Here is a 24,915-nt window from a genome sequence, read left to right as displayed (position 1 = left end):
TTGTAGTTTACACTCTCCCCGAGTCCACCCAGTGGGCCATGGCAGGACATACAATGTTCAGCATCTGTCCCAGCAGTACCACCCAGGACAACTCCAAGTCCTGAAAATGCCCCCACATCATATTTCTTCTTCCCTCTCCCTACCCTCAGTAGCTGCTGTGGCCACTTTCTCCACATCAGTGCTGCAATTTCTTCCATTACTAATCACAATAGTTCATGAATAGAATATCAGTAAGCCCACTCTAGTCCATACTCTATTCCTTCATCCTGTGGACCCTGGGATGGTTATGTCCACTCCACCTCTATATTGAGAGGGGGTATAGATTCCACATGGCTGATGGATGCAATTCTCCTGCTTGCAGTTGTAGGCACTCTTGATTCCCTGGTGTGGTGTATGACTTTCTTCACCTCCCTGTTAGCTGGCTGGGGTAAGTCCAATAAACCAGAGAGTAGGAGTTACAAGTCTGCTGAGGCTCAGGGCCTGGCTGTCAAATGGACAGTCCAGAGATTCAGGTCTCCTGAGTATACACCAACCCCAGTGCCAACCACAGGTCTGGTAAAAGTAACAGAAGAGGCATGTGTAAAAAGGTCACATTTGAGTCCAACTCCATCACACTGAGGAACACAAACTCCAAAGTAGGGCCAACTGACAAGGCACTGAACTCCAGAGCCATCTGCCGTGACCGTAGAACCTGTGAGTCTCTGTAGCCCTCAGGAGAACCAATACCTGGGCTTGTATCTACTTTGCCTGTCTCTGGGACCCTGCTGAGGCATGCTAAGTGCGACCCCTCTGATGACCTCCCAACTCTTTTTTGGAGACTCATAGCCATATGAACTCATTTGTCCTTTCCATTTCCCCCTTTTATTCAAGGTTAATTTTTTAAAAAAAGATTTATTTATGTATTTATTTCTCTCCTCTTCCCCCCCCCCCCCCCCCCGCCCCGTTGTCTGCTCCTGCTCTCTGTGTCCATTTGGTGTGTTCTTCTGTGACCGCTTCTATCCTTATCAGCGGCACTGGGAATCTGTGTTTCTTTTTGTCGTGTCATCTTGTTATATCAGCTCTCCGTGTGTGCAGCACCATTTCTGGGCAGGCTGCACTTTCTTTCGCGCTGGGCGGCTCTCCTTATGGGGCGCACTCCTTGTGCGTGGGGCTCCCCTACGCGGGGGACACCCCTGCATGGCAGGGCACTCCTTGCATGCATCAGCACTGCGCATGGGCCAGCTCCACACGGGTCAGGGAGGCCCGGGGTTTGAACCACAGACCTCCCGTGTGGTAGGTGGACGCCCTATCCATTGGGCCAAGTCCGCTTCCCTAAATTTTTAAATATAATTTCTATCACTGTAATGTTATTGTTCCCCTATTTGTAAGAGCAATGATTCTTATTGATCATGACTGTCATGACTACAAAGAGATCAATACTGAAAAGTCTTCATCAGGGATTGCATGCAGTCCTTTCAAGCTAAAACCTGATAGAAAAATATTATTTTCCTAGAAGTAAGCACTGGTTTCTCATTTAAAAATTTAGAAACATTTGGAAAGTATTTTACAAACTCAATATTGAATACCTTTCTTCATTCCTGGTATTTTATTTTTTATCTAATTAAGATAATGTGAAGAAAATGTGAGTACTCTCCCCCCCACCCCGCACCTATTTAAACACTCTCAACTCCAATTTGTTTATTTTTTTAAGATTTATTTTATTTATTTATTTCTCTCCCACCTTGTTGTTTTAGGCTTGCTGTCTGCTCTCTGCGTCTGCAGATGCTCTATCCTTTGAGCTAAGTCTGTTTCCCTAGTTATTCTTATAAACGCCTCCTGCTTTTTTGTCATCTGTGCCTTAGCCCACCATAGCCCCTGAAGCCTCAACAACCTACAAGGCCCTGCTCAAACCCTCAGCCTCAGGGCACCCTTCCCACTTCCTCAGCCTTGGTTGTTTTCTCCCCACCTCTTTTTTGAGCCTCCCCTGGGTCTCTGCTATAGCCCTTATTGCAGCCCTATCCTGCGTTGTATTACCAACACTCGAGTATGTGTTTGTCACCTCACGAAGATGATCAACCCTTGGAAAAGGGAACCTTTGTATATCTTCAGAGAATTTTGTACATGGAGATGCTCAAGATGTGTTTATTGAAATAGAACTAGAATTATAGCATGATCCAGTGGCATAAACTCTAAGGATGGTGGGACAGGCAAGATCCAGAGCAGAATCATACATCTTTTGTTCCTCCTCCTGGTGAAACTTTTACTGAGGCAAAGCATGTAAGAATGGTAAAAAAGAAAAGACTAGGGCGGTGGACTTGGCCCAGTGGTTAGGGCGTCCGTTTACCACATGGGAGGTTCGCGGGTCAAACCCCGGGCCTCTTTGACCCGTGTGGAGCTGGACCACGCACAGTGCTGATGCGCGCAAGGAGTGCCCTGCCATGCAGGGGTGTCCCCCACATAGGGGAGCCCCACGTGCAAGGAGTGCGCCCCGAAAGGAGAGATGCCCAGCGCGAAAGAAAGTGCAGCCTGCCCAGGAATGGTGCTGCACACACGGAGAGCTGACACAACAAGATGACGCAACAAAAAGAAACACGGATTCCCATGCGCTGACAACAACAGAAGCAAAGAAGACGCAGCAAATAGACACAGAGAACAGACAACCAGGGTGGGGGGGAGGGGAGAGAAATAAATAAATAAATAAATAAATCTTTTTTAAAAAAAGGAAGAAAAGACTCAATCCATCTGTCCTCTCTAGAATATACAAGGTGAGGCCAAATGAATACTTTCGAAAATGTATTCTGTAACCACAGTGCATGTGAGCATGCATGCACAATCAAAACCAGTCAGGAAGTGCCTGCAGTCTTGCCAATGCTGAGTCTGCACCCCTCGTCCCACAGCACCCATAAAGCCTGCAGGTTTCTTTACCTCACTCCCTTTGGGCCACCTCACCTTCAATGGCTGAAATGGCGCACGATGTGGTTCTCCATTTCCTCCAGCTGCAAGAAGGAAACAACATAAATTTAAGGTTCTTGATGTGTCCCTATGAGCATATTATATCCTCACACGTTATCAGGGACTGAACAATGACGTTTTTTTTCTCACACAGATTATGTTTCATTTTAATTTAGGAACTTGTACAAAATTACCCAAAGTTCTACAAACTGCCCTGATGAAATGAAGCAGAAATTTTTTCTTCCTAGGTTGTAAGTAAGAGACTATTCTTCTTTTGTCCAGTAATTAGCAAATACTGCCTGTAAGTATGAGGGTTTTCCTTCCACGTTCATATTGTTTTCAGCCTTGCCTTACCTTAGATCCTATGCTAAAACTTATTGGCTATGTTGCCTTGGGGCAAGTTTCTTAGCTTTGGTATTCCTTATCTGAAAAATGGGGATAATAATAATACTTCATAAGGGGTTGATGAGAATTAAATGAGTTAATACAAATGAAACACTTCAAATGAAATATCTTAAGCAGTAGCTATTTTTGTTATTATGCAAAATTTATGATGATTGAATTTGCTTAAGGAAACTGATATCATATCCTTTTCTGATAGAGAGAATGTGGCGATTCATTGGTTGCCCAAGGATAGGAATAGGAGGAAGAGGAAGAAAAGAGAAAAAGAAGTTGGTTTAACACTCCAAAATTTTGCTTTTCCCCAGAAGCTGTCCACATAAACTTTTCACACAGATATTTTAAAAATACATAAATACAGATTTAGCTTATTAGAAAAAAAGTGGAAAATAAGGAAAAATAGAAAGAAGGATAAAAACCCATAATCCATCTCCCAAAGAGAAGTACTAATAGGATTTTGGTATCTTTCCTTCCAGTCTTTTTCTATGAGTGCATTTCCACTTAATCCCATCATGTATGAAATTGCATCACCTAGTTTTTCCATTTAACATTATAATATAACCATTTCTTCACTCTATAGGTCAAACATCAGTTTTTGATGCCCCCACATCAATTCGGCTTCCAAACAATACTCTTATTTTCTTTTTGTGAATTCTCTCACCCCTAGTGTGAGTCTTACAGGAGATCAAATCCAGGTGATACTCTCCCACTAGAAGCCAAAGGGGCCAGATCTTCCCTCATCCTGCCCCAGAGCAACCTGGAGGCATCTCACGGATGAATGATGCAAGGGGGAAGCATCTATCCAGGGTATTTTATTGCCACTGCACCACCCCCAGGGGTGGGTCTTTCAATGAGACTATTGGGATGATTCTTGTTGCCCAGGACTCTGGAAATATCATTATTCCTCCCCATTGAAGCCAGGGCCTCTAGCCTCACTGTGATTTTGGGAGCTCCCAGCTCTCAATATCTTTCCACATGTTTCAGTTTGTTTTAAGTAAGCCAGAGTCAGTTTCTATTGCACACAACCAAAGAACTCCAGCTGACAAACCTAAGCTGTTAAAAACTTTTTTGAAAACAGGGATTTTGATAGCTACATGATATTCCATCTCAGGACCGTATGCCAGTGTATATAGCCTTGTACCTTTTTCTAGATATTTTGATTAAACAACTTTGTTCATAAAACTTTTTTCCTGTATTTCAAATTACTTCCTTAGGATCGAGGTCTAGAGGTCGCCCTATTTTTTTGGGTTATCTTAAGATTTCCTGATTTCCTTTGGTATGCTGTCTAGTTGTTTCACCACGCTCACAGCTAAGTGGCCTCCCATCATTGCCTTTGAGTTCTTTTGCAGCTTAGGAACTGTCTGCCTCTAGTGCCATCTGAGCAGGGGTCTCACCACCATTCTTTGGCTAAAGTGTCCCCACTACTCTTCTATTTCTAAGCAAAAGGAGCCTGACTAGCTCTGCTCACTGCAAACACCATTAGGAGTGAAGCTGAAAACAGGGCGCACTTTGTTGGCAAGGGAGGAGCAGATCGCTCTCCTACATTGCTGATGGGAGGGTGTGGTGGAGTGAATCAAATCTCCTACAAAGACATGTGCAAGACCTAATCCCTGGTCCTGTGCATATGTACTCTTTTGTAAACAGGACCTTTGAAAATCCTATTTGGATGAGGCCCAATTGAAGCCAGGTGGGCCTTAATCCGTTTGGACTGAAGTCCTTAGAAGCAGAGGAAATTCAGACATAGCCAGTCAAAAGAAGCCAGAGGAGGAGGTAAAAGACAGATGGCCACGTGATGGAGGCAGACTGACTGCCGGCCACCACCAGAACATTATAAACTTCAGGGAAAGCCTGGCCCTGCCCACACCTTGATTTTAGCCCCCAAGACTGTGAGAAAATAAATTCCTATTGTTTAAACCAGCTGGTTCTTTGGTATTTGTCAAAGGCCCCGGCAAACTAACACAGCAGGCAAATTGGTGCAATATAGTAATTGTTGTCCAAACAACAAATGTACTTAACTTTGGCCCTTCAATTCCACTTCTAAAAAATGCATCCTGTAGTCTTACTCAAAAGAATACAAAGTGGGGGTGAAGTTTCTGTAACAGCAAAAAACTGGAAACAATCTAAATGTCCAGCAAGAGGGGAATGGTCAAATAAATTGATACTTCCACAAAATGGATAGGTAAGCTGCCATAAGAAAAACTGAGGAAGCATTTATGCATTAATATGCTTAATCTCTAAAATTAGAAAAAAAAATTTTTTGAGGTGCCAGGGCCTGGGACTGAGCCTGGGACCTCATATGTGGAAATCAGTGCTGAAACCCTGAGCCACATCGGCTCCCCAGAGTTGATTTTTCCATTTGTTTGCTTGTTGTTTTGGTCGGGTTTTTTTTCTTTTAGGAGGCACCAGGAATTGAACCTGAGACTCCCCATGTAGGAAGCAGGTGCCCAACTGCTTGAACCACATCTGCTCCTCTCCAAAATAATTTTTTGAAGATTTGTTTTATTTATTTATCCCCCCCTTCATTGTTTGTGCTTGCTGTCTGCTCTCTGTGTCCATTTGCTGTGTGCTGTCTGTGTCTACCTGTCTTCTCTTTAGGAGGCCTGGGAACCGAAGCTGGGACCTCCCACATGGGAGAGAAATGCTCAGTGGCTTGAGCCACCTCTGCTCCCTGCTTTGTTGTCTCTCTCATTGTGTTTCCTCTGTGTCTCCTTGTTGTGTCATCTTGTTGCATCAGCTCGCCGTGCCAGCCCGTTGTGCCAGCTTGCTGTCTTGCTCATCTTCTCCAGGAGGCACTGGGAACTGAACCTGGGACCTCCCATGTGGTTGGTGGGAGCTCAATCGCCTGAGCCACATCTGCTCCCCAAAATAATTTTTAGGTAAAAAAAGTAAGCAAGATGCAGAGCTATGTGCATAATATACTACCAATTTGTTTTTTTTTAATTTTTTTTAAGATTTACTTTGTATTTATTTCTCTCCCTTCCTCCCCCACTGCCCCCCCTTCGAGTTGTCTCCTCTCTGTGTCGATTCACTGTTGTGTGTTCTGTGTCCTCTTCTATTCTTGTCAGCAGCACCGGGAATCTGTGTCTCTTTTTGTTGTGTCATCTTGTTGCATCATCTTGCTGTGTCGGCTCTCTGTGTGTGCGGCGCCACTCCTTGGCAGGCTGGACTTTCTTTTGCACCGGGTGGCTCTCCTTACAGGGCAGACTCATTGCACGTGGGGCTCCCCTATGTGGGGGACACCCCTGTGTGGCACGGCACTCCTTGCGTGCATCAGCACTGCGCATGGGCCAGCTCCACACGGATCAAGGAGGTCGTGGGTTTAACGCAGACTTCCCATGTGGTAGGCAGATGCCCTATCCATTGAGCCAAGTCTGCTTCCCCCAGTTTGTTTTTTTAAAAAAAGAGTGAGAAGAAGAATCTGCATATATACTTGCTTGTAAACACAGAATATCCCTGGAAGGAGTCACACAAAAAATTTAGTAGCATTAATTGTCTCAGGTGAGGGGTTAAGGAACTGAGGACAGAGGGAAACTAATACTCCTTTGTACCTTTTGAATTTTGAACCATATAAATGTACTATCTATTTAAAAAGAGAAGGAAACATAAAACAAAAACACTGTAAAAACAGCTGTAGACAAGGTAAAGTCACAGTGAGAAGAGACAGATTGAAAAAAGGAAAGAGAGAAAAGCAGCTGCTACATGAATTTGTTACTCTTGATGTCTTGGGGGATGTTGTGGGTTGAATTGTGTCCCCCCAAAAAAGATAAGCTGAAATCCTCACCCTGGTACCTGAGAGTGGGACCTTATTTGGAAATAGGGTCTTTGCAAGTGTAATTAGTTAAGATGAGATCATGTAGGATAAAGGCGGGCCCTAAATCCAATCCCTGGTGTCTTCAGAAGGAGAGGAGAGGACACAAGGTCCAGACACACATAGGGAGATGCCACGTAAAGTTGGAGAATGAAACCAGAATGAAACATTTCCAAGCCAAGGAATGCCAAGGATGCCAAGGATGGCAAGGAATACCAAGGATTTCTGGCCACCATCAGAAGCTAGGAGAGGCATGGGGCAGATTCTCCCTAGAGGCTCCAGAAGGATCCAACCCTGCTGACACCTTGATTTCGGATTTCTAGATCTCCAGACTATGAGAGTGTTTAAGCCACTCAGTTTATGATATTTTCTTTTTTATTTTCCTTTTTTAAAAGATTTATTTTATTTATTGAATTCATCCCACCCCTGCATTATTTACATTTACTGTGTCTGTTCATTGTGTGCTGGTCTTTTTTTTTTTTTTTTAGGAGGCATCAGGAACCGAACCCAGGACCTCCATGTGGAAGGGAGGTGCCTAATTGCTTGAGCCATGTCCACTCCCTGCTTTATTGTGTCTCTCATTATGTTTTTGTCCTTGTGTCTCTTGTGTCATCTTGTTTCATCAGCTCACCACACCAGCCCCTTGAGTCAGCTCACTGTCTTGCTTGTCTTCTTTAGGAGGCACCAGGAACCTAACCCAGGACCTCCCATGAGGTAGGTGGGAGCTCAATCACTCAAGCCACATCTGCTTCCCCTGATATTTTATTATGGTAGCCCTAGGAAACTATTCAGGGGAAGTTTGAACCAGAGAAGTTTATGTTCATCTGGATGTGTTGGGCTGAAGAAGTGTGCAAATTTGTTAGACATGCTGTCCATTTACCACCAGATGATTCTTACACTTGTGACGCGTTTGGAATGGCGGGTAGGTGTGGCCTGGAATCAGGGGAAAGAAGAGATCTTCACAGTATTAAAGGCACCACAGGGACGTGGAATTTCTAGACGGCTATTAAGTAAGAGAGAAATTGTGATAATAATGTTGGTGGACCAGGTGGGAGAAGGCTTTTTTCTACAAGGAGCATGTGAAAAGGTTGGATGGAGTCAGGAGTAGATAAGGAAAATAAGTCAAGGAAAGGTCCAAAAGTAGAAAAATTGTAAATATAGAAAACCTACTCTGTAGCAGGTACTGTATTTTCAGTGGAATCTATGGTTTCTGCCAGGCCAACCTCTAGGTCCCCCTCTTGTAGTAACATACCCTGCTTTTCCTCCACCATCTTTCTTTGCCTATATCAATAAATGATGGATTCTTCATTCTGCCTGAAGCATTGCCAAGTTTAAAGAAAAATCTCACTGCAGGTAGAAAAGGGACTATTTCTGGAGACAATTCTGTGTCAGAATCATGTTCTCAGGCTGAGAGGTCCTGGAGTGACCACCACTCTCCATGTCTCTGGATAGAACTCTGCTCTGTGTACAGTTCAAACAGGACCCTGAGCTTCTGGAAGTGAGACACTTCCTCAGTAACTCGTTGGTGAGGATACTTTGTGCAGAAATAAACCATGGCACCTGTTATCTCCAGAAGATGGTGATGAAAACGTCTCTCCTATTGCTTACCAGGTCTTCTGTCTGGCTTTTATTGGTAAGAAGACTCTGACACACCTGATTCTAGAAGGCAGTTCTAGGGTTAATTCCTACAGACCTGGACTAGACCTGAGATGCCTTGCTTAAGTGACTGCATGTACCTGCAGGGAACTGGTGCCTGGTCAAGACCTAACATGTACTGATGAACAGTGTTGCTTGTAACTATGGAGCCAAGGCAAGTTTTGGGCTGGTTTGCACCAGTTTGTCAGCACTGTTTATTGATAACTGTGAGATTGATGATTTGCACCTGGTCTTGGTGAGACTCCTGGAAGACTCTCTCATTGGGACTGGTTACATGACAAGGCAAGAACATGCCTGTGACGAGCAGGATATAAGAAGCCCTAGGCTAGACTCCATTTGGACGCCCTGCTTCCAAGGCGTTCTGTGCACAGCTCAGTGATTCCTAATTCAGGAGAGAAAATACATCCATTTAGCCCTGCAGAGGAAGGACTATTGGAACCTACATCTGGCCTCTCCAGACCCTTTATTGGAAGGCAGTCTTGGCTGAATCCTATGCATAGCCTTATTTGAATTAATGCTATGACCATGCTGCATCCTTTTCCTGTACACTGTCACTTTGGGTCCTATAAGTCTTCTTTAGGAACCAAATCTAACTGCCACCACTAGTGCAAGCAGAGTGATGGTTCTCCTATATTCCCAGGGCCTAATACAGTGTCTGGCACAAAATATGCACTTATTGTAAAGGTTTGTTGACTAGTCCAAGCTAGAGTTGGGTGAGGAATGGGAAATTGGGGATAGGAGTCCTCACAATCCAGAGGTTTCTGCACTCTCCTGTATCAGTCACAGCCACTGCTCACTTGTGTCTCACCCATCATAGCTGCTCAGTAAATGTTTCTCAAATGAACAAGTAAATGAAAGAATGAATATGTGTCCTAGCTGCTTGGACTTGGCAATGATCCCAAGGTGCTAGACAGCAAAAGAAAGGAAGGTTAAAGGGCAAGATACACAGACCTTGTCTTTCTCCAGACTTCCAGAACACAGTCTACTCATGACAGCTTCTCAGGCATGTTTTAGATAAGTTGTTCTGAAGTGAGAGGGTCCAAATGATTTCATTTTTATAGACATTTCACCCATACTTCTTCCTCAACATTGCCCCAGGAGTTCACCGGCCTTTTTTGAACTGCCAGTAATAGTTTAAAAGTAGATTTTTTTTTTTTTTACAGTATTCTTGTCAATCCTGCCTTTTTTGCAGTTTGCCGTTCCAAAAAACTACTTTTTTAAAAAAAAAGATTTTTTAAAATGTATGCCCCCCCCCCCCCGTTGTCTGCTCTGTGTCCATTCATTGTGTGTTCTTCTGCAGCTGCTTGTATTATCAGGCAGCACTGGGAAACTGCGTCTCTTTTTTGTTGCATCATCTTGCTGCGTCAGCTCTCCGTGTGCGGCTCCATTCCTGGGCAGGCTGAGCTTTTCTCGCATGGGGCGGCTCTCCTTTTGGGGTGCACTCCTTGCGTGTGGGGCTCCCCTATGTAGGGATGCCCTTGAACGGCATGGCACTCCTTGTGCGCAGCAGCACTGCATATGGGCCAGCTCACCATATGTGTCAGGAAGCCCTGGGTATCGAACCCTGGACCCTCCATATGGTAGGTGGATGCTCTATCAGTTGAGCCACATCCACTTCCCTGCTTGTCTTCTTTTTAAGAGGCACCAGGAACTGAACCCAGGACCTCCCTTGTGGGAGGGAGATGCCCAACTGCTTGAGCGCATCCACTCCCTGCTTGTTTGTCTCTCAGTGTGTTTCCTCATTGTGTCATTTCATTGCCATAAGCTCACTATGCCAGTTCAACACATCAGCTCACTGTCTTTCTCGTCTTTAGGAGGCACTGGGAACAGAACCCAGGACCTCTCATGTGGTAGATGGGTACCCAACTACTTGAGCCACATCCGTTTCCCAAGTAAAACCTTTAGAGTAATAACATTGACTTTTTTTAAAAGGAGGCACCAGAGATTGAATCCAGGACCTCATACATAGGAAGCAGGTATTCAACCACTTGAGCTACAGCCACTTCCCAACATTGAGTTTTCTTTTGCATTTTTTAACAAATCAATTTTTTAAAAAGATTTATTTATTTTTCTGCCTTCCCCTCCTCTGGCCCTGCTGTTTTTCCTGTTTGTGTTCTCTTCTCTTCTCATTTTCTCTCCTCCAGGATTCACTGGGGTTCGATCCTGGAGACTCCTGATGTGGGGAGAGGTTCCAGCGATAGAGACAGATTCACAGCTGTGTGGAATAATCCAAGTTGTGCAGGTCTAGACTCTAGTTGCTCAGAGAAACTGATGAAGCATCACATCCCTTTCTCCCCTGCCTGGAGTGGGGATGGAGCTGCAGGTGTGGGCAGCAGTCTATGCAGTGTGGATCCAAGATGACTGTGGTAGCCCCAATAGACTTCAATTATTCAGTCTGTGCCAGGCAAATGTACCTGCATTTACCTAGATAGGCTGATACAGGGCCTGCCAGCCTCCTCGCTGCCAGAGGTGTGGCTGATGCCTAGGCTGGGGCTATAGGCTGATCTGTGTGAAAGAAACCAGTCCTACATCACTGTGATTTTCGGTCAGCCGATTTCCCCTCACCCTGGGGGTTGAGTCAAAATGGCGGCTACCAGCCCCTTTCCAACCTGGACAAGTTCAAACTTTAGCGTTCTTAGGGTTATACTATAGCCAGCCAAATCCACCAATCAGTAGCTGAAATCGGAGGAGGCCAATAGTCTCCTCTCCTGTTTTTGGGAAAGGGAGCTTCAAATTCCAGCCACAGAATAGTTTTTGGGGCAGTCTGTGCTGCCAAAGTAGGATGATCACTGGCCTCATGGCTTCTCGAGAGGCTGGCCCAGGTCCCCCCAGCTTCCTCCCTGCTGGAGGTGGGGTTGGGGCTTATGCTAGAGCTGCAATCTGATCTGGATGGGAAGAAGCCGATCCCCACCAGCACTGGGATTTTCAGTTCACCCCGCTTCCCCTCATGCCAGGCACAGTGTTAAGATGGTGGCTACCGGACTCTTTCTTACTTGGACAGGCTCAAACTTAAGCTGTTCTCAGTATTATACGTTAGCCCACTGAATTTACTCATCAATACCCGAAGTCGGTGTCCATCAGTCTCTTCCTCCCCCGTTTTTGGGAAATGTAGCTTTCAATTCCAGCCATGGAACAGCTCCCAAGGAGGCTTGTGCCTCCAGTGGAGGATGGGCACTGGCCTCCATGGTGAGCCAGCACCTGCACTAGTGCCCACATGGTGAGTACAAGTGCCCGTCTGGTGTGCACAAGTTCCCCATGCAAGTGAGTCATGCAGCAAGATGATAATGCAACAAAAGAGAGATAAGGGGAGAGTCAAGGTGAAGCACAGCAGAAACCAGGAACTGAGGTGGAGAAATTGACAGGGAACCTCTCCATGGTGTGGAATGCTCTACTCATCAGTCTTCTCTGCAGATGGGCAGTCTCCTCCTTCCATTCCTTCAAGGATATTGCAGGATGCTCTTCTGGTCTCCTGGAGCCCCCAAACAGGTGTTTCAGCTAGCTCCCGAGAGCTCTGGGTGTTTACTAACTGCCCTGTAGCAGGAGCTGACTCTAGGAGCTCCTTACCCCACCACCAATCTTGCTTGTTTGCTCCAATGTATGTCTTTTGATTGGAGAATACAAGCCATTAAAATTCAGTGTTGGGAAGCGGACTTGGCCCAATGGTTAGGGCGTCTGTCTACCACATGGGAGGTCTGTGGTTCAAACCCCGGGCCTCCTTGACCCTTGTGGAGTTGGCCCATGCACAGTGCTGATGCGCGCAAGGAGTGCCGTGCCATGCAGGGGTGTCCCCCATGTAGGGAAGCCCCACGCACAAGGAGTGCATCCCATAAGGAGAGCTGCCCAGCGCAAAAGAAAGTGCAGCCTGCCCAGGAATGGCGCCGCACACCCGGAGAGCTGACACCACAAGATAATGCAACAAAAAGAAACACAGATTCCTGTGCCGCTGACAACAGAAGCGGACAAAGAAGACGCAGCAAATAGACACAGAGAACAGACAACCGGGGTGGGGTGGGGGGCGGGAGAGGAGAGAAATAAATAAATAAATAAATCTTCAAATCCCTTAAAAAAAATTCAGTGTTGTGAAAGAATGTTCAACATCACTAGTGATTAGGGAAATGCAAGTCAAAACTACAGTGTGATATTATTTCACACCTATTAGACTGGCCACTTTTAAAAAGTCAGAAAACTGTAAATATTGGAGAAGGTATGGAGAGATAGGAATGTTGGTAGGAAGTAGAATGGTACAGCCACTGTGGAGGACTGTTTGGCAGTTCCCAAGGAAGTTTAATATAGACTTGCCATGTGACCCAGCAATACCATTACTAGAAGAACTGAGAGCAGACTCTGTTTGTACAGACATCTGCACACTGATGTTCATAGCGGCATTATTCACAATAGCCAAATCACAAAAGCAGCTCAGATGCCCATCAACAGAAGAATGGATTAACAAATTCTGGTGTAATCATTAGTTAAAAAATTTTAACAACAATGCAAGGTATTAGTAGTAGGGTGAGGTGCAAGGGTCCTGTATGATATTACATAAGTTTGTTTTGTAAGTTCACAACTATTACTGTACAGTTATTGTTTATGTTTATATGTATGAGTGATATACTTCAATAAATTAAAAAAGATTAAAAAAATATGAGCTATCTATTTGCTGTCTGCAAGAGACTCACCTTAGATGTAAGGACACAACCAGGGTGAAAGTGAAAATTTGGAAAAAGATATTCCATGCAAATAGTAACCAAAAAAGTTCTGGAGCAGTGATATTAATATCAGACAAAATAGATTTTAAATGCAAAACTGTTATAAGGGATGAAGAAGGTCATTATATATTTATAAATGGGGCAATTCACCAAGAAGAAATAGCTATAATAAGTATTTATGCAGCTAACTTTAGTGCCCCAAGATACATGAAGCACACACTGGCAAAACTGAAGGGATAAATAGATGCCTCACAATGATAGTTGGAGATTTCAATATGCCACTCTCAGCATAGGATAAAACATCTGGGTAAAGAAAGAAACAAAGAGCTTGAATAATATGATAAATGAGCTTAGATCTAATAGACATTTATAGAGCATTACAGCCCAGAACAGCAGAATATACATTCTTTTCAAGTACTCATGGGTCCTTCTCCAGGATAGAACATATGTTGGGTCACACGATATGTTTCAATAAATTTTAAAAGATTGAAATTATATAAAACACTTTCTCTGATTATAATATAATGAAGCTGGCAATCAATAACAGTAAGGAAAAAGGGAAAATTCATAAATATATGGAGATTAAACAACACACTCTTAAATAATCAGTGGGTCAAAGAAGAAACTGCAAGAGAATTCAGCAAATATCTTGAGATAAATGAAAATGAGAACTCAACATATCAAATCTTATGGAACACCACAAAGGCAGTACAGATAGAGAATTTATTGCCCTCGATACTTACATTGAAAAAGAAGAAAGAACCAAAATTGAAGACTTAACTGCACATCTGGAGGAACTAGAAAAAGAACAGCAAACTAATCCCAAACCAAACTGAAGGAAAGAAATAATAAAGATCAGAGCAGAATTAAATGAAATTGAGAACAACAATAAAAAACAAACAACAGAGAGAATAAACAAAACCCAAAGCAAACCCTTAGCTAATCTGACAAAGAAAAAGAGAAGATTCAAGTAAATAAAATCAGAAATGAGAGGGGGAACATTACCACTGACCCCACAGAAATAAGAGGGATCATAAGAGGATACTATGAACAACTGTATGCCAAAAAACTAGACAACGTAGACGAGATGGACAAATTCTTAGAAACACACAAACTACACTTACCCTACACTTACCCTCGAAGAAACAGAAGACCTAAACAAATCAATCACAAGAGACTGAAAACAGTCATCCAAAATCTCCCAAAGATGAAAAGCCCAGGAACAGATGGCTTTACAGATGAATTCTACCAATCATTCAAAGATGATCTAATACCAATCTTGCTTAAGCTCTTCCAAAAAACTGAACAGAAAGGAACACCACCAAACTCATTCTATGAAGTGAACATCACCCTAACACAAAAACCAGATAAAGATACAACAACAAAAAAATTACAGACCAATATCTCTAATGAATTTAGTGCAAAAATCCTCAACAAAATAATTGCAAACTGAATCCAAAAGCACATTAAAGGAATTATACACCATGATCAAGTGGGTTTTATCCCAGATATGCAAGGGTTTTTCAACACAAGAAAATAAATTACTGTAATAATCCACTGTATTAGTCAGCCAAAGGGGTGCTAATGCAAAATACCAGAAATTGGTTGGTTTTTATAAAGGGTATTTATTTGGGGTAGGAACTTACAGATACTAGGCCATAAAGCATAAGTTACTTCACTCACCAAAGTCTATTTGGAGCATGATGGCTGCTGACATCTGTGAGGGTTCAGGCTTCCTGGGTTCCTATGTTCCTGGGGTTTGCTTTTTTCTGGGTTCAAGGTTCCTTTCTTCCTGGGGCTGGCTTCTCTTTCCTCTGCGTGCTGACTTCCCAGGGCTCCAGGTTAAGTCTTCAGCAGCAAACTCTAACATCAAAACTCCAACATCAGAAAACCTCAACTCTGTTCTTTGCCATGCCTTTTATCTGCCATACCTCTTGGTTGGTGGGGACTCAATGCCCTAATCATAATTCAATCACGCCCAGGTACAGATCAGATTACAAGCATAATCCAATATCTATTTTTGGAATTCCTCAATAATATCACACTGCTACATCCACATTAATAAGTTGAAGAAGAAAAATCACATGATCCTTTCCACTGACGCAGAAAAGACATTTAACAAAATACAGCATATTTTTCATGATAAAAATGCTCCAAAAGACAGGAATAGAAGATAGCTTTCTCAATATGGTAAAGCACATATAATGAAAATCTACAGCTAGCATTGTACTCTACAGCAAAAGACTGAAAGCTTATGCACTGAGCTGATGAACAAGACAAGAATGCCCACTGTCGCCATTGTTATTCAAAACTGTGGTAGAGGTTCTAGCTACAGCGATTAGGCTAGATAAATAAATAAAAGGCACCCAAATAGGAAAGGAAGAAGTAAAACTTTCACTATTCACTGATGATATGATTCTATATCTAGAAAATCCTGAAAAATCTGTAACAAAGCTACTAGAACTAATAGATGAGTTCAGCAAAGTGGCAGGATACAAGATCAATACAGAAAAATCAGTAGTGTTTCTGTACACTATAGATGAGCAAGCTGAGGAGGAAATCAGAAAAAAATTCCATTTATGATAGTGACAAAAGAATCAAATATTTAGGAATAAATTTAACCAAGGACATAAAAGATCTGCAAAAACTATAAACATTGCTAAAAGAAACCAAAGAAGATTTAAATAACTGGAAGGACATTCTGTGTTCATGGACTGGAATACTATATATCCTTAAAATGTCAATTATACCCAAACCGATTTACAGATTCAACACAATGCCAATGAAAATCCCAACAGCCTTTTTTTTTTATTTTGCCGAAATGGAAAAGCCAATTATCAAATTTATTTGGAAAGGTAAGGGGCCCCAAATAGCCAAAAATGTCTTTAAAAAGAATAACTCTCACTTTCTGTTGCATATCACTTAGTTACAGTGGTAAAACAACATCGTGCTGGCATAAAGACGGACAAATCGACCAATGGAACCAAACCAAGAACTCAGAAATAGACCCTCACATCTATAGTTAAGTGATTTTTGACAAGGCATGTTTGTTTTGTAAATTCACAAATTTTACTATAAAGAAAAGTCTATACTTTCTGGAAAAAAAAACAAGTGGAGTTGTCCATGGCTTTAGTACTTAGAAATGAGCACTGGGTTGATTAACCCAGCCCTATTTTTTTTTTTAAATCCAACCCTTTTAAAGCAGCTATGAAGAGCATCTGCAACAATAATGGTTGGTAGTTGTATCAATAAACCAAAAGAGAACTAAGCCAAAAAAAAGCTTAACCTGAGCAAAGGAATGCATTTTGGTATTTACATTTGAAATTTTTTAAAAAAAGGAATCTTAAATTATGTATTGGTCACTGTTGACCAGTATTTACAATAAAGTAAACAATATATGGTTGGATAACATTCTTAGTGCTATGAAGTTGTTTCTCCTGGCTTCTGCTGAACCATAATCCAAACACTGAAAAGACTGAGCCTGAACGTAAGAAATGCATTGGGGATGAAGGAAAAAACATGCAGGTCAATAGTTAGGATGACAAAAGTCTGTTTACCCATTTATGCCAATTGGTTCTAAACCATAACATCTCTAAGCATCTGATTAGGTCTCCGTGTGCCATTACAGCACAGGATTTCAACTTTCCATAGAGAGATGGCTCTCTAGAAGAGGGGTTCTTAACCAGGGGTCCGCAGAAAGATCTCAGGGGGTTCATGAGCTTGAATTGAAAAAAATAAACTTATTACCTTTATTTTTTCTGACCTCTAACTGAAATCTAGCATGTCCTTCACTTATGACCGTATGCAATAAATAAATTACTGTAGTATTCATTTCACCTGACTGGCAAAGGGGTCCACGGAACAAAAGAGGTTAAGAAACCCTGATCTCTGGGGCACAAGCAGTTGAGCACCCACCTCCCACTCTAGAGGGAACCTAGATGGTTGGTGGTGGCAGATTTTCCTCTCAGAGTTTTGCAAATACTTTGCATTTATACAACGATAGATACAGACAATGGACTTTGATCTGGTCGCTTTAAATTATGGTGATTTGTTTTATTTAGGAAGTACTGGGGATTAAAACCAGGACCTTGTACATGGGAAACAGGAACTCAAACCACTGAGCTACACCCACTCCCTAAATTATGTAATTTAAATGATTTGTATTATATTTAAATTGTCCAGTTAATTACTGAATCAACTATTTGATTTGAAAGCTCATACTTCAGGAAAATTTTCAGCTTAACGTGAAGTGATTTCTTGATTTGCTAAGAATAATGGCATCCCAGAAGCAATGATGGACTTATCTATGGCTGTGAAATGCCATTTTTATTTTGAATGTTTTTTTAGTGAATGTAAAAAAATATACAAAAATAAAAATTACATATGTACACACACACACACACACAAATTTTAAAAACCCTCCAGAATGGTCCTTAGGCATATATGGATTAAACACAAGATCAATTCGGTAATGACAGGAAATTTTATAAATTTATAAAAATTTATAAATTTATGAAAGCTGTTCTCTAATGCAAAGGAAGTAATATACCATGGTATCAAATGTTCTTTTTGATAAATGAATCAACTACAGAAAGTTTTCGTTTGTGCAAAGTAACCAGTGATACTGATGCAAAAATAAAACCCCACACAACAAAAACCTAAGTCTCCCCCAAACCCCTACCTCTCCCAATACTACTACTTCAAAACAAACATATCAAACGATTTCCATTAGAATGTATTCTTCACTCTAATACATAAAAAACCCAAACCTAGATTATGTATATAAAGCAATGCGAACCATCATTGCGCTTCACCTTCTGGACAAGAATGCCAAGGTAGTCTCTCTTCACAGAAAGCAATTACCACCGAGGCGCTGCCTCTTTCGCCAGCACCGAGCCGGCCTCGTCTGAATCTTTCCTTTTCAGGAGACGCAGTAAGCTCTCCGCTGCCGCCTGGGGCACCAAATGCGCGTTCAGGTCCAGACCTCCGGCAAAGCCCCTCCGAGTGTCAGCAGCGTCTCTTTTCTTCTTTGATTTGCTGTCATCGGATTCACTGTCCGCTAAAGACTCTCTTTTTGTACCGCCTTTTTCTTCAGCAGCTTTTTGAGGAGGAAGAAAGGCTTCAGTCAGCCCTGGGCAATCTAAATTTTCTTCAGGCGCCCAAGTATGGTCCACATGTGTCAGTCCCTTCCCCTTCAGGAAATACTCCACTTTCCCGTTCCCTACACGTCGATCCAGTACGTGTTCCACCACCGATTCTGCAGGCTCTGCCCAACTTTTTAACTCTTTCCATTCTGCTTCTTTCCCGTTTTTTGGCCTTGTAGTTTCACTGACGCCCATTTTTCACGGCAGACGTCGAGAGCAGTGAATGGCTCACCGCCTCCGTCGGCCCCGGTCCGGGGTCTGCAGCGTCCGCGCCCGGCGCGCCTGGGGTTCGAGCCCCACCCGAGAGGGCAGGCGCTGGGGAGCCCCGCGCGGGCCGTGGGGTGAAGTGGGGGGAACCGGCCACGCCGGGGGCCGCGGGGGGCCGAGGAGGGGAGGGGTCTAGTGCCGCGCTCGCCAGGAGCCCCGGGGCCGCTGAAAATGGTTTTGCCCGCACTCTGGTAACTTTCTTACCACCTTTCTAAGCAAGAATGAAGCTGCCACGTGACACATGGACCTAAAGAAGGACTAGAGAGCCCCCCAGTTTCCCCACCCAATGATTCTGCCTCAGTCTTGTTTCGTATCCCATGCCGTGAAAACAAGACCTTTTCATATCTCATCTATACCTTCTCCAGTAAAGCTGAGATAAAAATGAAATATTTTTGTTTAAAGAGAATGCTAGTGGGGGCCTCTTTTAAGTGACCGAAAACAAAAAATATCTAGATTAAACGAGAAGTTTTTTTGGCTCAAGTAATGCCAGTCGATTCAGGCACAGCTTGATCTAGCAGCTCAAATGATATCATCAGGGCACTCCCTCTGTTGCTCTCTCTTTTTTTCAAAGATTTGTTTATTTATTCCCCCTCTTCCCTTCCTCTTGCCCTGCTGTTTTTTCTTTTGTTTTGTTTTGTGTTTTTTTGCTGTCTGTATTGTCTTCTCTTCTCATTTTCTCTCCTCTAGGATTCACTGGGATTCAGCCCTGGACACCTCTGATTGAGAGAGAGGTTCCCTGTTAATCGCGCCACCTCGATTCCTGGTTTCTGCTGCGCTTCGTCTTGATTGTCCCCTTGTCTCTCTTTTGATGCATCATCATCTTGCTGTGTGACTCACTTGCGCGGGCACAGGCACGCTTTCTCTTCTTCTTTTTCACCAGGAGGCCCTGGGGATCGAACCCAGGCTCTCTCATATGGTGGGTGGAAGCTTTATCACTTGAGCCACATCCACTTCCCTCTCCCTGTCTCTTGAATAGGCTTTCTCCACTGCAGCTCATAATGTTCAATAACAGCCCAGGCTCACATCCTATCAGACTGGCAATCTCAGGGAAAGGAGAGCGTTTTCCCAAATACCTTAGGCAGTAAAATCTCAGAGAGGATTTTGCTTGGCCCCACCTGGGTCATGCGCTCACTTCTGAGCCATTTGTTATGCCCCACAGTCTAGGGTTCTGTGACGGGGGAAAGCCTGGGTCCCTTGGGGGATGGATATGGTCAAATCCTTTTAAACTACATGGGATTCTTCTCCTATGGGGAAGGGATGCCTGGCACATGCAACAGACGTTCCCCACAGAAGGTCTTTCAGGGTATCTTCTCAAAGGAACAAAGAGGCAACAGGATGTAAGAAGTCAGGAATGGGGTGCTAACTGGGATACAAACTTACTTTCTTTTCATTTCCCATTTCTTCCTTTCCTCCTTCCTTCCTTCATCTCTTTCAGCAAGACTCCCCACTTGCTGGAAATTGCATCACCAGGAACTGTGGTGTATACTTAAGACACAATGTAGTGAATGTTTCAACAGAGAGATGAATAGCAGAGGCTAGACAGGCTTCCTGAGAAAGACATTTCAAGTAACATCTGAGGAATGAGAAGGAGGAAGATTGCCTGGTGAAGGAGGGAAGGCAAAGAAGATAGCTGGCACCAAATTATGGCATTCTGGCAGGGCAGGTACATTATCCAACAGTGGAATGCTGCTGTGGCTGGAGCAGAGGCTGTGTTGGCGGAAGTGGGGTTGGTGATGAGAGAAGCTGAGAGACCTCAGGGCAGATTGTGAAAGGCCTTGAATCTCAAGCCAGATAGTATAAACTTGAGTTTATCTGTAAGTTTGGGGGAGCAGGGGAAGACTTTACATTGGAGGATTAATCTTTCAAATATTTTTATGATATCTCTGGCAGCTGATGGGTAGATAGGGCGGGACTGGGCAAGACTGCTGGCCAGGAGCCCAAGTTGGAGGCTGAAATGGGGTATGATGAAGGCCCACTAAGGCGGGGCAGAAGGTTGGTGTGGAGGAATGGGACTCTGGTGGTAGAGCTCAGGTAGAATCAAGGGGATTTGGTTCCTGCAAACATTTCAAGGAGGGACAGAATTCACAAAAGAGGTGCATGGAGATGAGTCTGAAGCAAGAAACTACTGCCCTCCCCTGGCAAATCATTGACTAAATGAATCATCCATTAAGTGACAGGAAAGTTCACTGTCTTCTCAGAACAGAGATGCCTGCTGTTGGGAAACAACATCAGGAGGTAGTTGTTGCACAAGTATAGCTTTTCGTTTCACGCACATCTCAATAAATATTCGCTAGGCAATTATTATACTCCAAGACCAGTGCTAGGTGCTGGGTATAAAAGGCTGAGTGAAACAGATAAGGTTCCTGTCATCGTGGAGCTGACTATATATACTGTAATGGATATAGATAATAAACAATTGCATGCATAATTAAAAATTACAATTACTGAAGGCAAAGATTCAGGGTGCAATGAAAAGAAATGATGGGATGCAGAAGAGAGAACCTCCTAAGATGGGTGATCAAGCAGTTATCAAAATAATGAAAATCATGTTGTAAAACTTCACTTTGAGCTGACAAATCACTCTTTTTCCCCCAATCTCTTGTAGTGTTAAACACTGCTGAAGGCAATATACCAGAAATGGGTTGACTTTTAGAATGGGTATTTATTATCTTACAAGCTTACAGCTTTGAGCCTGTGCAAAATGTCCCATCAAGGCATCATCAGGCAAGGTTCTCCCTGAAGACTGGCTGCTGGCAATCCCGGACGCCCCTGTCTTACGGCAAGGTACATAGCAGTGTCTGCTGGGCGCTCTCTTTTCTCTAGGTCTCTTGGCTTTCAGCTTCTGGGTTCAGTGGCTTTTTCTCTCTTGTGGCCTTCTCCCTTCATGTTCATCACATTCATAAAGGACACCAGTAAGAGGATTAAAACCTACCCTGGCCATGCCTTACTGAAGTAACCCAATCAAAATGTCCCAACTTAGCTTTTTTTTTTAAGATTTATTTATTTTTCACTTCTTTCTTGCCCCTTCCCCGCCCCCTCCCTACCCCCATCCCTAGTTGTCAGCTCTCTGTGTCCATTCGCTGTGTTTTTCTGTATCCACTTGTATTCTTGTCAGTGGCACCGGGAATCTGTGTCTCTCTTTTTTTTTAAAGATTTATTTATTTTTTATTTATTTCTCTCCCCTTCCCCCCCTGCAATTGTCTGTTCTCTGTGTCCATTTGCTGTGTGTTCTTCTGTGTCCACTTCTGTTCTTGTCAGCGGCACCGGGAATCTTTGTCTCTTTTTGTTGCGTCTTCTTGCTGCGTCAGCTCTCTGTGTGTGCGGCTGCCACTCCTGGGCAGGCTGAACTTTCTTTCGCACTGGGTAGCTCTCCTTGTGAGGCACACTCCTTGCACATAGGACTCCCCTATGTGAGGGACACCCCTGCGTGGTATTTATGGCACTCCTTGTGCACATCAGCACTGCATGTGGGCCAGCTCCACACAGGTCAAGGAGGCCCTGGGTTTGAACCATGGACCTCCTGTGTGGTAAGTGGGCGTTTGATCCATTGAGCCAAGTCCGCTTCCCCTGTGTCTCTTTTTGTTGTGTCATCTTGCTGTGTCAGCTCTCCATGTGGCACACTTCTGGGCAGGCTGCCCTTTTTTTCACGCTGGGCAACTCTCCTCATGGGGCACACTCCTTGCACGTGGGGCTCCCCTATGCAGGGGACACCCCTGTGTGGCACAGCACTCCTTGCGCGCATTAGCACTGCACATGGGCCAGCTCATCACATGGGTCAGGAGGCCCTGGGTTTGAACTCTGGACTTCCCATGTGGTAGGCGGATGCTCTATCGTTGAGCCAAATCTGCTTCCCCCACCTTAGCTTTTAAGAACATGATCTTCTGGAATTCATTAAGCAACAACCATCTAGGCGGGACTTTTCACCTCCCTTTTTATCTGGAGGAGTTGTTTTAGCCAAACAGATATCAAAATAACAAAAATCACATTGTAAAACTTAACTTTGAGTTCACAGATCACACTTCCCCCCTGTATCTTGCAGTGTTAAATACACTGAATAATAATGCTTACTCGAGCACCTCTTACTCACTCAAGGGTTGATGACCATAAGTCATTTTATATTCTAATATATAAATTATGATTCCCCATATTTGGGGAATATGATAAAATATGATTCCCCATATTTGCTAATTGATTTAAGTGATGTCCCTGTGCTAGATTGTTCCAGTAATGGCCCCCAACGAATGACGCTTTCTTGGTGTGGTCCTCTCCCTTGGTGACTTGGCACGGTCATGTGACTTCCTGTGACCAATGGAACATTAGCAAGCAGAGGACTGAGAAGTGCTGGCCCACCTACCTGCCTTGAGATGGCCAAGTGAGGAAGCCTGGGCTAGCCCACTGGACGATGAGACCAGTAAAGAGCATGGATGAGTATCTCTGCTGAGGCCTCTTTGCTCAGCCAGCCTCTTGCTGATCCTCAGGCTGACTGTCACTACATGAGTGACCCTAGATGAGGCCAGCAGAAGGTCTGTTCAGCTGAGCTTACCCATATTGCTGACCCAAAGAAATTGTGAGCAAATAAAAGTATTGTTGTTGTAAACCTTTAAATTTTAGGGCTTTTTTGGGGAGCAATAGCAACTGATAAAGTGCGATTTCCAAGCAGCTTATTTTTGCTTTGTAAATGGGAAAAAGCAGCAAAGGTAAATGACTCTCCTAAAATGTCACCATAATCTGGGGGGTAGGTATGAATTCTTATTTCACATTCTAGGTTCTATAAACCACCTCATCTCTGCAACTATGAGTATTCCTTAGAATATACCCAAACCTAAGTCCACTAATTAATCATGACCCCCAATTTTCAGATTTCTTAGCAAGCATCTTATTTCAGTCTCTAAAGTGACATTAAATAGTGTACTTTAAATCAGACTGAAGCACCTAGGAACCAATATATAATTGTTTAAAAAATTAGAACTAAACAGATCATTTTCAAAATAGCCACATAATCTTATAATCAAATCAACTGGACAATTATGCTATCATTCCAAACAACAAATGGCCTTAGAGGAAATAAAAGAACAGTTTGCTCAGCTTGTTAAAAAGACATCATTGTGACTCTGTAATGAACTTATTGAAAAGTAACAGGAAGAATTGTATTTTTTCCAGATCTTTGAAATATTAAAACAATAACTGAGCCTAAAGTAGTGTAATCTAACACACATGCACAAGTTTCAGAATCAGCACAGATAGTGCAAAGTGTTCTGGCACTCAGTACCTGGGGTTAGGCCAAACTTCATAGGTTAAGGGTACAGTTGTCCCTAAGACTACCCAGAAATAAGTTTGAGGGTTCCCAGGGCCACCCTCACTTCTAACCACTGGCTACAAATTCAGGGGCTCCCACTATCCCCTCAAATTCAATAATTTGCTAGAACAACTCACAGAACTCAGCAAAGCACCCTACTTATCATTGTAGTTGTTAGAGCAAAAGGATACAAATCAGAAACATTCCAATGAAGAGATGCATAGTGAGAGACCTGGGAGGGCCTCAAATGGAAACTACTGTTCCTCTGTTCCCAGGGAGTGTGGAATTATCATCCTTCCAGCCAAAATGTATGACAAAACTCAAAGAATATTGCCAACCAGGGAAGCTCACTGAAGCTTCTTCAGTCTCCGAAGTTTTTATTGGGGTTTTGTTACACAGGCATGATTGATTGACTCAATGGCCACATGAATGAACTCAGTCTCCAATCCCCTACCTCCCCCTGGAGGTTGGACTGAGATCACTGGCTCAAAGCCACAAACCTCTAATCACATGGTTGGTCTTTCGGGATAGCCAGCACCCACCCTTAGACACCCTGTGTCACTCCTATAACAAAGACACTCCTATTACTTGAGAAATTCTGAAGGTTTAGAGGTTACTCCCCAGAAGACTGGCCAAAGGTCAGACCTCTCTTTGGAGGCCAAATCATTACTATTCTGATAGGAAATCATTCATTCCCCAAAATATAAG

General features: G+C 43.4%; 1 protein-coding gene across 1 annotated transcript in view; it reads right to left on the bottom strand.

The window, feature by feature from the left end:
* LOC101446259 (uncharacterized) overlaps window positions 1-24,915 on the bottom strand; it is a 67,591-nt gene that overhangs the window by 460 nt on the left and 42,216 nt on the right. The window contains 4 exon segments of the mRNA XM_071218735.1: window positions 2,905-2,975; window positions 18,315-18,374; window positions 18,377-18,772; window positions 18,775-19,110. Of these exon segments, the coding sequence (XP_071074836.1) occupies window positions 2,905-2,975; window positions 18,315-18,374; window positions 18,377-18,772; window positions 18,775-19,110 (863 nt within the window).

This window comes from Dasypus novemcinctus, chromosome 12 (assembly GCF_030445035.2).
Source record: "Dasypus novemcinctus isolate mDasNov1 chromosome 12, mDasNov1.1.hap2, whole genome shotgun sequence".
Classification (NCBI taxonomy): domain Eukaryota; kingdom Metazoa; phylum Chordata; class Mammalia; order Cingulata; family Dasypodidae; genus Dasypus; species Dasypus novemcinctus.
This window is presented reverse-complemented; position numbering and strand designations above follow the sequence as displayed.